The sequence below is a fragment of the Leuresthes tenuis genome, unplaced genomic scaffold (genome assembly GCF_036924035.1).
Source record: "Leuresthes tenuis unplaced genomic scaffold, fLeuTen1.0.hap1 SCAF_16, whole genome shotgun sequence".
Taxonomy (NCBI): Eukaryota; Metazoa; Chordata; class Actinopteri; order Atheriniformes; family Atherinopsidae; genus Leuresthes; species Leuresthes tenuis.
The window spans coordinates 12,266,322-12,280,086 of NW_027325370.1; the positions used below are offsets into that span (position 1 = coordinate 12,266,322).

Here is a 13,765-nt window from a genome sequence, read left to right on the forward strand (position 1 = left end):
ACAGATAACGTTTCATGGTTTCTGGCAACATAAAACCAGAGAATGTCAAATGGAAGGATCCTTCAAACATGTTTTTCCACAAAAGATAAAAAAGATTGCTGAGGAGATATACAAGTAGCAACATCTTTTTTTCATCAGTAAGCATCAGTGTTTATTTGAAACACAATCTTAATTTCAAGAAGCGCAGTGTCAGTGGAATGAGATGGAGCTTACCCACTGTCAGTACTGTGGTCTCATTTGACAACAGGATGTTATATTTTATTCATTTTCTCAGTGATGTATACATGTTTAAACCAAGAGGTTTTTGTAAGGTATCCATGAAAAATACATTTGATATGTCTTTGTTTAAAAAGAAAGTCTTTTTGATGTATATGAGACTCTCTAAACTCCTGAGATACTGTTGTGCTGCACACAACTGACTTTTGTGGGACTCCACGAGATGAAAAGTTCTCATAACATGAATAAACACGACTTGAGGAGCACAAGTGAGTTTAAAAAAAAGTCCTCAGCACAGCTACAATATGAGATGCATTGTTGCTCAGAGCACCCAGCATTCCCAGCAACACCCTGACACCCCTCTCCTTTCCCACCCTCTGCCTGTTAGCCTGTATGAACCATGTATGGGAGTTTCTTCCCTGCTTCAAACAAGTGTTTCCAGAAGACACAGGGTTGCAGCAGCACTGACACCTTCAATGGTTCTTTCTCACTCTGTTCTTGACCCCTCTGTGCATTTATAAGCTTGCTTGTGAATAGATGCATGTAGGAGGGAGGTATTGAGAAGGTACCCCACAACTTAATTAAACTACTGAGCATGTCACAATGGTGTTGTAGGGGTTAAAGAAGGTCATTTGCACAAATGTTTAAGGGGGGATCAGATGGAGGTGCATGTTATTTTTAACTTTTTGATTATTTACAACCCATAATGCTATGGGACTCTTGTTGTCTTTATTATAATAGAAGTCTGATGGTGTCACATCTTCCCCCCCAATTACTGCCATAGCTCTTTAAACTTTGCTCTCAACAGATCACACCCCTCCACACTGTGAAGACCCTTTACAGTCCACTTGGACCGCACTTTGTACTGTTTAAGATTGATTTTCAACCTGCAGGGTAAATGTTATGGAAGGGAGAGTTTAAAGTCAAATCATGAGCTTTTCCAAACATCAACAGACTAATTTCAGTGCGTAAAACTAAACAAAAAGAAGTGACAGTAAACAGAGAAAAGCATGCAGGATTTCCAAAAGAATTTAAACACAGTTTCTAAAATTTTGGAGAGAAAAAATTACACTGTATTTCATATGAGTCTACAAAAAAAAGCCCTGAGACTATTTCCATTGCCACCCCTCCTGCTTCTCTATGCAAAATGTTGGTGGTTCATATTATTGTTTGCATGTGATATCAAGTATCGCTGCAACCAGTTCTTAACTAGTACACTCTGCGTATATCAAATTTTACTGATTTTGACAAAACTGCAGCATTTGATCCGTCTCGTCACACAGAAAAATGTGAAATAGTCAGGAAACAGAAAACGTTGTATTCATGCTGATAAAGGCAACATTTACTTTATTTCTTAATCTTTTTTTTTATTTGAGTCAGGTTGGACTTTTTAGTGCACGTGACCAACATATTTTGTGTATTTAGCTGACGGGGCAGGATTTTTCAGCCAGTAATCCATGCAAAGGATATTTTGATGCCATATTTTACAAGTATCTGTTTTAACACAATCCATGAGGATTTTAATGTCCAATCATAACCACAGTTTTGATGTCTAACTTTAAGTGGTCTCTTGTGTGTAAAGTAGCAATTGCACAGCAGCTAAAAGTACAATGACACAGTGAATGACCCCTAAAGTAATTCAATTCAATTCAATTTTATTTATATAGCGCCAGATTACAACAATTGTCATCTCAAGGCACTTAAGTAATATAGTCCAATTCAAGCCAATTGGAATTCAATTCATTGTAATCATAATCCAATTAATTCATATAGAGCCAATTCAAAAAATTTATATCCTAGCTAAGGAAACCAACAGATTGCACCGAAACTTGTCTTCAGTCCAATCTCCCGTCCTGAGCGTGCCTGAGGCAACTGTGGAAAGGAACGACTCCCTTTTAACAGGAAGAAACCTCTGGCAGAACCAGACTCAGGAAGGGTGGCCATCCACCTCGACCAGCTGGGGTTTGAGAAGACAGAAAAGAGGGAAAAGAGGGGGGAAATACACCATAACGCCATTCAAAGGATATCTGTTGGAACAGGGAAACATACGTTAATAACCACAATAATGTCACATGTACATAAAAATCAATTGTGAAATTAAACAGGGGGAAAAAGAGAGCAAAGTGAGGAAAGGTGTGACAGATGAGGTCCCCCAGCAGTCTAAGCCTATAGCAGCTTAACTATGGGATGTTTCAGGATTACCTAACGATTCAAAGTAATGTTTGAAACATGAGTGGTTGGGATGGAATTCAAGCTTAAGTCAGGTCGACAGTCGTTTTTGTTGTTTCATTCCCCAACAGTCCTCATCTTCAAATGTGGACTTTATGGCTTCTTAAATATGATTCAATAGACATTTTGTTACTTCTTTGCAAAGTAGTCACGATGACGTTGTGTCCCTTTAAGGAGTTATTTTATTGTCCTGTAGCACAACAAAACATGAAAAAAAAACATTTACTTTTTGTGACTATTCGGCATTTTGCTGTGAGATGGTTTGACACTCTGAAGATGAGAACTGGACCAGTTTAAGAAAAACACACGCATACACACACAGAGAAGAAAATATAACAGTAACTGATGCAAACAGGACACTTAGGCACATTCAGAAATCAGGAACAGTGTTACTATTTAAGCGTGGAATGTTCGGCAGTTTGTCGTGAGTTTGCCCTGAATCCATCAATATCTACATCAGCTTCAGAACATCTACCTCTGCTGTTCCTGTTATTTTGTGTTTCCGTGTGTTATAATTGATAGAGATTAGTCTTCTTAATGTTGCCTCTACAAAAGTTTCTCTTGCTGCAGCTTGCTGATATTTACCCCTAAATGATAATGAGTTTAATTTTGAGTCATCCGTGGGTGCGCTCCTCCAGGTGCACCTTGTTTGGAGAGTGCTGGCTTTTTTGCGTAAAGGAGGGGCGAGTTATTGCGAGCCACACGGCTCTCTCTCTCTCTACTGGAAAGGCGTGGTATCTCTCTCTGTCCCTGGCTGGAGTAGGCTTCTGTTGGGCTGCTGCTGGAAGTGAACTGTTAAAGCCCTTAGAGCCAACTCAGTGAATCTTCTCAACAGCCCGGTCAGAGTGGCAGTCACTCTGTGGGGAGGACATCCTGCCGCTCGGTCAAAGACCCCTTTACGCACCGGGGAAATCACCAGAAGACTCAAATGCAGGCACCGTGATTAGAAGGATCAAAGTAATTTTGCCTTTCAAAATTCCTTGGCTATATTTTGTTTGATTGCTGGAAAGTCAACATCAGTGAGGAGGAAGAGGACGTACAGTCAGAAGAATGAAGGGATTTACACCTTTCTTCTTCAACATGATTGTTATTGCGCTGCTTATCGCCACCGTCTCTGCAACCAAGATAAATGTGCCACGACTGAGACTGTCGTACAAAGGTAATCTATCATTCTTTCAGAGATGCTCTCATGACTTTTTCTGCGCGCGCCTGTCCGCAGGTGGCATTAATTGTCAGCTCTCTGTGAGGTGAGAAATATTTATTCTAAGTCATCGCCTCTTGATATATACAGTATGATTTTTCTTTTCCTCTGTTAACACTTCTACTTAACACCCAGCTCTTGTTTTAATTTGGACACTTTTCTCTTCGCGGTGGTCTGAGCTGGAAGCATTTAATCCGGGTCGGTGTTTTGGCTACTGTTTCGGGGGTTTATGTGTTTTAGGAGGCACAGATGCTTTGCAGCGCAGGCAGTATGTGCAGCCGGAGGAGATTTTGGCGGAGGTTCATCTTTCTGCGGTGAGATCCACCGGGGTGCGTCCGTCTCATTATACAAGTTTTATTAGGAACGGCAACCGCAGCGAAATGCTTTGGAAGCGCATAACTTCATTATCATTTAAACTGCTAAATTGTAAGCCCTGGAAACATATCAAACTGATATTTTCTTCCATTTTCATACATTATTTAGGAAGATTTTGTGCTGCTATTATGTTTTATTCTGATCGCATGAACCTTAAAAATGTCTTTTTCATATTTTGAATTCCAGTGGTTTTGCTTTTACACTGATTTGATTAAGATTTTCCAACTAACTTCATACCTTTACCAAACGTTGCTATTGAACCACTTCACATACCATGCCTCCTTTTCTCCTCACCCCTCTCTACTCTGGGCCCTGTTGTTAGTCATGACTCATTCATGTTTAAGGATAATAAGCCAGTAAAGTGTGTGTTTAAGCGATGTTGTGTGTTGTTACTAAGCTGGGCTCATTGTTTCATTTTATTCAGCCTGAAGCGGTTTAGCAATCACCATCAGTGCTATCTCACAGGATTTCCTCCTGTTGAGTTTGCAAGGTAGAAGTCACCATCTGAGCTTATTGGTCTTCCTGTTGGCTGGACTGGATGTAAACACTGTGCATTGGAGAGAGAGACTACATGGTCTAAAACGTGTGAAGAAATAATTTTGTTTTGATATCAATCTTGAAGAAAAGAATTACACCAAAGGGAATATAACTTTTTGGAGGATTTGATTGTCTTCAACTTTTTTTGTGCATATCCCAAAAATTTCAGAGTTTTCAAGTCCAAACGAGTCCTGAGCTGTCAGAAACACCTCGTTTTGATATATTTACTGTTATATTCCTACATCACTACGAAACACGTTTGCATAATGTCTGTGTAATGGCTTGTTTAACAGACCTCATACAGACAATTAGCAGCTGTCTTGATCACATCACTCCAGTCAGATCAGACAGGGCCTACCAGAAGGCAGACCATCAGTGTTTTATCTTGAAGGTAATAGAGGAGTTCTAAAGCAATGTACAGATGACAAAAATACTGTCAAATTCCAACAGTTGCCCAAAGTGAAATTAGAAACCTGTACAGGAGCTTCATATGGGCTCTTTACATTTTTGGATGCCCTATGATCCTCCATAACTCATGTGTTACTTGTCAGTTATTGCAACATTGTCTGATTGCATTTAAGCTGACTGCAGTCCTTTTTATATAATCATCAACATTACTTATGCATCGAACCTGCTGGATAAACCTAGTATAAATTTCATATTTTCATGACACTTCATTTTCCACTGTACAGGGTTTGACTGCTGCTCTAAGTCACAGCCACATTTTGTCCCCTGGCCCTACATCTTGCAGAGGTATTGTGCCCCTTTTCGTTCAGGAAAATTGGAGGAGTGGTAATTCAGCCCTTTATTTTTGGGCATTGGGGGCTATTGGGATGGCTGGATTACAACTGTATATTGATCTCCAAAAGAAAAGAAATTCCTTACCTCCACAAAAAACAGGGATAGGGCCAAGGGGAGGAATTGTGATCATTGTGCCTCCATCTTCTGCTGTGGTTAACAGCTGGCGCCACCAGCTGTTTATCTAGAGGCACTTAACTCATAGCATTTGAATGACTGCATTTTGATGAGTTATGGATTCAGTTGCTAAACCAAGACCGCTTGGTTTACATTTTGCCTTCAAGACAAATGAAAAAGTCTACTAACTTGGAAGTGATTTTTGTCAGATTGGCTGTGCAAAGGGGGCGCTCACACCTCAACTCTAAATCTAATCTAAATATTCACTGTGGACCCTGAATTCTGTGGTTTTTAAGCATACAGAGTTTACTGAATTATATTTTTGGTCTCCATTAGATAATAAGGAAGCTCCTGCAACATATTTGAGGAGTAGAGAGAGTGCAGAAACTTCCCTTATTGAACAAAGTCAAGTTCTGTGCAAACATGACAAGTGGAAAAAGCAGTGCCCATGATTATGAGTCACTGCATTTTACTCACACAAAGCGTCTTTTACAAAACTGTGATGGAACAAAAAATAGCGACATATAAAACAATTTCCTTCCATACTTGTGATCAGCAGCACTCAACTCTTGCGTCACGAGGATTGTGGGAAGATCTCTCCCTCAAAGATTCTCATTATAGACATTGCAGTTCCTTGCTTCCTGTCTCAATGACCTTTAAGTTTGACCTCACAGTTACCCTTTTTGACATAATTTTCCACTATATTAAACTCTTTCCTTACTTATCTTTCTCAGTAAACTCTTCTTACATCTCATGTATGTTGTGTTTTTACGCTTTGTTCAAATTTGTGTAAAAACAACCATCCTGTTCAAACTCAGTCTCACATTTGTCTTTCTCCTCCGTTTGCCTCCCCCCATCAGCCTCTTCTGTCAATCCAATCTTCAAAAGCCCCGGGGTGTTTGTACTCCCAGGAGGATGTAGAGGCAGGAAAAGCAGCCATTATCTTATTTCAATCAATTACTTAGTTGAACTTCTAGCAGGAAAAAGGGCTTTCTTTCTTTTTTTACCTCCCAACTATGCAAGCACTTGTGGTTCTCTGAGCTCCACTCCTTATCACGTTGTGGTGTAGACCTGGTACTTATCAGGAAAATACAACCTAAGAGGAATGAGGATTAGATATACATGCTGCATAGTTATGCAACAAAAACATTGAAAATGCAGAAGCAGCACGTACACCCTATGACTCAATAACCCTTCTCACATATTGGTTGCGGCTTCTCTGCAAAAAAAAGACAAATGAATAAAATGAAAAGATCTACTTGTTAACCTGCCAGTGTTTTGTAATTCACACATGCCAGACAGAGGGAGCACTTGCACACATCAAACTGGTGTCACAGAATCAGCTCAAGGATGACAATATTATTGCTTCGAGTAGCGAGTTATGAGATGCTGGCTTGTATTTGAATGACTTTTTCCAAAATATGTCCATTTGTAACTTGATTTGATTTAATCTTAGAATAGCTATTCACTAAATTTATCAACAAATGGTATGATCAGAGAATTTTACAACTTTTGATTATTTTCAAACCTAATTGAGTCTCTGTACTGCAACAGTGTCCTGTCTGTGTTCATGCGTTGTCATAAGGTGACACTGAAGATTCATGGTATCTAATGTGTGTGGGACTCCCAGCCGGCTACATTCACATACAAACCTCCCATCATCCATCTGTCTGTCTCACTCTTTCTGTCTTTCTTTTTTTTGTCCTCTGTTTTCTTCAATTTGCCTGCTTCTTTTATTCATTTAAATCTCTGTGTCTACTTGTGTGCTCAGAATTAACACACACCATCTTTAGTCACACTGTCTGTCTGATACAATATTCACTTTGTCTCTGAAACCGGGGGGGCGGGAGCACTTGAAAACACAAACGTTCAGATTAGTGTCCCAATTTAATCACATTGCATTCGCTTTGAGAGCGAGAGCGTGTTTGTTTTTGCTACAGCTTGTGAATTAATGAGTTTGTTTTCTCAGTTGGCATTACGAAGATGCTTATACAGACGGGTGTTAGTTGTTCTTGGGCAGAACCTGGTAAACCGTCTCCAGGAGTCAGATGGAGGCTCTGCAACTGTTGGAATGTAGGGCGTCTCTGATCCTGTCATCTTTCAACTCTTTTCTTTGTCCATTCTCCATCCATCTTCATCCATCTTCTCTGCCCTGGATCGTGTAATAGCTCATTCAATGCAAACTCTCCTGTTTTTCTCAAGTTCAGCTGAACTGCTCCCAGGGCTCTGATCTGATCTAAAACCCAGATCAGAAAAAAAAAACTGAACAATAGAGAGAAACTTGAAAGCTTAGTATGCAAGCCAACTGGCTTGTTTCACATGTTTTTCTCTTTCTTTCTTTCTTTATTTCTTTCTTTCATTTCTTTCTTTCTTTTACTAGAATGTGTATATAAGCTTGTTAGAGACGTAGTAGGTTTTAGTGTTTCTGTAATAGTTGACGTGTGTTTGAACTCTAAAATGTCTCTTTAAAACAAAATCTATAGTCGAGGGGATTTTTAGCCTGCAGGCTCAATTGCCAATATTTAAAGTTTACAATACCTGAACAATGGTCCAGAAAGATCCATAAAAGTAAGAACATGTAGAAATGGTAAGAAACACACTCTTAAGTGAAAGTAAAATGGAATTTTAACTGTATTAGAAGAAAACTTTGATACGTTCTTTAAAATTTCAAATAAAGCTTGTCTGCCAGGGCAGAGTGAGGGGCTTGTATATTTTTCTTTCAGGAAGATTAGAAATGACCAGGAAATTAGCAGCCCAGTCAGTAGCCACATTACACCTAAAGGTTCTCCGCTTCCTTACCCCCAGTGTACTACATTAAGAACAGTAAACACTCATTGGTGTAATAAACGCGTGGTATTTTTTAACAGTACGGTTCTGATGTCAAATCCTCATTACTGCTCGTATTCTTATTTCATGATTTTTTTAAAAATATGAATAAATCTGCAAAAAATCTTACAAGACATTGTAAGACAGTATTTTTCATTTAGATGCTCTTTATGGCTGTGCTATGTACTCGCAGTGCTACTCATGTGTTACTGTTTAAAGGTATATGCTCATATATTAAAACAAAAGTTACTAAAATCATTTGAAATACACATCCATATGTATGAAGTTCTGCTTCTGATAACCCTAAACCTGTTCTTGAAAATATCCCATATCTAGTTTGGAGGCTACAGAGACACCATGAGAGGTTTTCTTTCTGGTATGTAGAACCGCTGACAGAAGTAACACACTTCTTGTATCTGACACCACAGGCATGATGTGTGAGGTGAAGAAAGAGTGTGTTAGAGGCAAAGAGACAGACTCTATATTTGGTGTAGATATCTTTGTGTGTATCTTTGTTAGTATGTAGACCTTTTACACCAGTTTGTATGTCTTTGTTTGGGAGGGTAAGGCACCAACGTGTTTTTTTCATGCAAAATGTTCCTGATTAACATCTGTGTTTACTGATTTGCTAGAATGTGTGTGTCAACCATGTGTTGCTGTGTGAGAGTGTTGCAGGCATAAAGAGTTTTGCATTTGATGGGCGTGAACGTCTGGTGAACGTCTGTGTGTCTCAACACATCACTTGTGTAGCGTGTCAGCAGCATCTCTCATGTAACGGCTCTCAGATGGTGACCTGGCAAGTTCATAGACAAGATGCCGATGGAAGAATTAGAGGCAGGGGAAAGGAGCATTGACAGTAAATGTGTGAGAGATGAGGAGGTGGAGATAAACACAGAGCCAGATCAGAGATCACAGATGGAAAGGAAGCTGGGTTGGGAATAAGAATATGTTTGAAGGAGAGGCTAAAGAATAAAAAAGTGTGAACAAATGAAAGTGAAAAGGAAACTTTTCAAAAAGAAAAGGTCAGACACCACCAGAAGAACGAACCAGATAAACTGAAAGTGAGAAATCCTTGATTGTTTCTCTTTGAACTGAACCACAACTTCTCATGCTGATAAAGAATAAATCCCACTGCTGGAAGCTTTTCCTGCTTATGAATGAAATTAAATGAGGCTCATAACTTGGCAAAGCAGACTTTAAATAGACCTTGTCACAGTTTATTTTTATTTTTTCCACCTTAACATAAAGTGAAAGCAGGTGCCTTTAAGGCTGCTATACACACTATTTTATCTTTTATTTAATATATGAAAACTGTTTCTTGTTTTGTTTTGACTATCAATGTTATTTTGATAAATCACGGTTTCATATGAATATAGAATTACATTTGTTCAATGCTACATTAATACTGAACTGTTACTATTAAATTAATCTAACCTTCGATTACATATATTTCAAATTATCATGTGATAATTGCGATTCACTGGACACAAGTTTTGGTTTTCTTTTTGGCTTCATGTGAAGCATAATAGCATTTAAGAAAATGGTCATCCACTCCCACAACTGGATTTCTTGTCACTTTTTTATAGACTTATGGACTGTCTTTTGATAAACACCTACAAGCTAATCCTGAGAGATAAATCTAACACCATGGTACATCCCTTAAAGTCCAAGGCTAGACTGATAAACTCATGCTGGATTTAGATGGCTTAGCGTTGGTGCAAAGCATGTCTAGATAAACACTACATTGATACCCTGAAAGGTCAGAGTGCACAGGACCTACAAGATTCAGCTGCCTCAACTAGGACTGCTGCATGAATTAAAACATGTGCCCCTAAAGCTGGCAGGGATAAACAATCTGAGGGTTGAACTGAAGTGGGGAATGCCCATGAAAGAAATGATTTCAAACCGCAGCTGGGAAGGTAATGAATTAAAAGCAAATGACAGCTCTGTCAAAGACTGAATGTAGAAGGGGAAAACACTGAATGATAGGAGGAAAAGGGAGCCTCAGACAAGATGGAAATACCAGTGGAGAGTAGATTAAAAAAAAAAGGTCATGGTGGCGGAGAGATAAATGGATGAGGTTGAAAGAGTAGAGAGGAAAATGAGAGCGGTGGAAGAATGACAGATAGATGGATAAAGGAAGGAGAGGAGCTAACCTGAAGGCTGAAAGACACTGGTCTCTTTGAGAAGCAAAGGTTGTGGGTTCAAGTCCTAACAATGTGGCTTTGACAATCTGTCATGTAGATTACTAAGTACTCCACTTACACACAGGAGCAATGAGAAAAGTGTGTGTGTGTGTGTGTGCATCTAGACTGCAGTATCCTGTATCTTTTCTTTGTGAAATCTTTATGGCTATCCAATGTTATTTGACCAGTGTGTTATGTGAAGGGTAAAGAGATGCATGTGTGGGTGTGCTAAGAAACTGGCCAAAACCAACCTCAGTGTCCTCAGCAGTGATGGTTGTTTTTACATGAACCTTACAAATCACAGCAGTTGTCCCTCACCAAGGAGGGTTCAAGTCTTGGACAACTGTTTATCAATTCTTTCCATACTCTGCCACACCCTTAAAATCGCAGATAGACAGCAGCTTCTCTCCCAAGTGTCTTACTGTCCTTGAAAAGTCCCCCCCTCTCATCTGTCCATGTCATAGATTTGGCTTTTTGTAGGAGCATTATTGGAGATTCTAATATGATTACATTTCTACTTATTGTTGCCAAAACAGCACGTCATGGTGTTAAGACCTTCGTAATGATTTATTACAACTCAGTGGGTAGAAGCCAGCGTAAGAAGTTTAAATGGGTTGGATTTAGGGGGATCTGTTGGCAGAAGTGAAAAATCAGATTTATTTCTGTTTCCAAAAGAAATTAAGAATTGTTTTAAAATGAGCCATTTATATCTGGATAGCACTTATGCCATGGAGTTAAAATGTTAAAATACAGAAGCCCAGAATGAAAAGAAGAAAAAAAACTGCAGCTAGAGAGAGACATTTGTATTTTTAGCATCCAGCGTGGTCGTCCCTTCATATTTTAATGTACAAAAGGAAATTAGAGATTTCAATTAGCCTGCAGTCTACAAGTTTGCAGCGAGATGATACTAAATCCCACACATAATACAAAATTCCCATGGAGAATCACCACAACTTTTTGTCAAACTTTGTTGCTTTACACAAAAATCCGACTGTTTTGTATATTTTTAAACTAATAAGAACTGTTTTTTAAAGACTTTTCAATATCATGTATAAGAGGTTAAAAAGAAATCCGTCTCAAAATAGTGCAAATTACATCAAATTCACCAAGTTTGCAGTTTATAACATTAAATGGTTTCTTTCTTGACATGCAACATGAGCATGAGCAAGTTAGTCCTGTTTGATCTGCAAATTGGTGCGCAATTTGTGAGACACAAAGAGCTCATGTGGTGCCCATAATGAAAAAAAAGTTTTTTTTTTCATTGTCCTTAACTTGCCAACAAATACGGGATTTAGATGATCTGACAGCTGCAACACTGAAAATCTGTGCAACTGTTGTATCAAAATGAAAGTTCACTTAATCCACATGGCCCTTTGTGGTACATGATTCTCCCAAAGCTTCACAAATCACTTGAAAACTTTATGCTTTCTTGAATGAATGTTGATCTTGGACTTACATGTCACAGTCCGCCAAATGCATGCAGTGCTGTGGGGTTAAAATGATACATGCCTTGGCTGGTGTTTTATGGTAAGTTTTGCTTTTCCAGCTTGTGGAAGTAAGGACCTTCCACCACTTCTTTTCTCTGACTGGGATAGACAAACAATGTCATATTTGCTCACATATTTTCAAATGGAGACATTAAAGGATGACTGTGGGCCTCGTATAGTTCAGCTTGGACCCTAATGGAGAAATCAAACTCACAAAAAGTAAAGCTGAAAGAGAAAAATACACACAACCCCTTTTAAAAACAAAAATGTTCTTTGTGTCCTCTCATGTTATTTTATTGTCTTACCATTTGGCATTTTGGCTTAGAGCCAATGTAAAGGAACAGAGAAACAGGCCAGAGGTGATGGGAACCCTCTTTAATGCAAGAAGAGGGAAATTACACATTACACACACTAATATGCTGCACTGAAACAAATACACCCTTTCATGTAGAAATCAATTAGTTCCACTGGAACTGCAGAAAGCGGGGGCCAAGTACAAAGGACTCTACTATGAACTGATGTATCAATTAAACAGCAGCTGAAAGACATGCAAATATTGCAGTTAACTGATTCCAGAGGAAAAGCTCTGTTCAAGACTGTATGCATGAGTGAACCTATCTATCTTACTATTACTGATAAAGTGCTGCCAGATTTGTATTATAACCAGCTGTTTAGCGTTTAACGTTCCCTTTGCAATAATCAAATCCCGACTTTGTTTTGCTAAAACCAAACAAATCAATCTATATCTAGATAGATTTGTAATGCTCGTTGGATCCTTTTTTTGTGCTGAATATTTTGTTTTACTCATTAAATAGTAGTTTATTCTGAGCTCTTTCAAGCAGAAACTCCTTAAATCCATTAATGTGGCTTTTTAAAAAGTTTGAATGGAAATGATTCATTGAGTAACAAAGCTGATTATTTATCTTAATCAAAAACTTTTGCATTAAAAATTAGTCAAATAATCTGTCATGGACTGGCGACCCCGCCTCTCGCCTGATGACCACTGGTATAAGGCTCCAGCCCCCCCGCGACCCGACCGAGGGATTAAGCAGGTATAGAAAATGGATGGATGGATGAGTCAAATAATTGCTATGCAAAAGTATATCCATAAAACTTAAAGATCTGACTAAACCAAAGAACACAGAACTGAAATGTCAGACGTTCCTGCATTTAGCTGGTTTTAGTTAAACTGTGTGAGGTCTCTGGCTTTGGCTGAAAGGTCTGTCCTGAAACACTTCCCACAGAATTTCACAAGGAGTCGAAGGTCTTAGATGAGCCACCAAGAAGGTGATTAATGTGAGTAAAGTAATTTGTTAGAAGACTGATGTCCAAGAATGAAATCAGTGAGAGACAGTGCATTGATCTGTGTTTAGGGTGCATTATGCAGAAGTGAAGAAGTGAGGTGAAAGGGAAAAGGGAGTGATTAAGAAAGGGAAGATGCAGGGATTAGAAAAAAGAGGGAGGGAAGTAAAGGTCAAGTTAAGTGGAGTTTTTTATGGCTCATTTTGGATGAGATAGATGAATCGAAGAAGTGTGCAGTATGGTTGAGTAATGGTGTAAGAGTGGATTATAAAGGAGAGGAAGAGAAGATCAAAGCAGGCAAAAGAAGAAGATGGATCGAGAGAAAGCAACTAGCTGTCAGGGATGGGGGAGATAAAGAGAGAAAGAAGGCAGGCAGAGATGATGAAATAAGGGAGTGAGGAGAGGGTGAGGCTCAGGCTGAGGGTTGATGAGGACCGAGGGTGATGAGGTAACACCCTGTGCTGTGTTTTGATTGGCCCAAGAGGGAAGAT

The 13,765-nt window shown here is 39.0% G+C and overlaps 1 protein-coding gene across 1 annotated transcript in view; it reads left to right on the plus strand.

The window, feature by feature from the left end:
* Positions 1-3,179: 3,179 nt before the first annotated feature.
* sema3bl (sema domain, immunoglobulin domain (Ig), short basic domain, secreted, (semaphorin) 3bl) overlaps positions 3,180-13,765 on the plus strand; it is a 60,957-nt gene continuing 50,371 nt past the window's right edge. Inside the window, exon 1 of the mRNA XM_072366655.1 lies at positions 3,180-3,604. Within this exon, the coding sequence (XP_072222756.1) occupies positions 3,496-3,604 (109 nt within the window). The 5' untranslated portion in view covers positions 3,180-3,495. The remainder of the gene's footprint in view (positions 3,605-13,765) is intronic.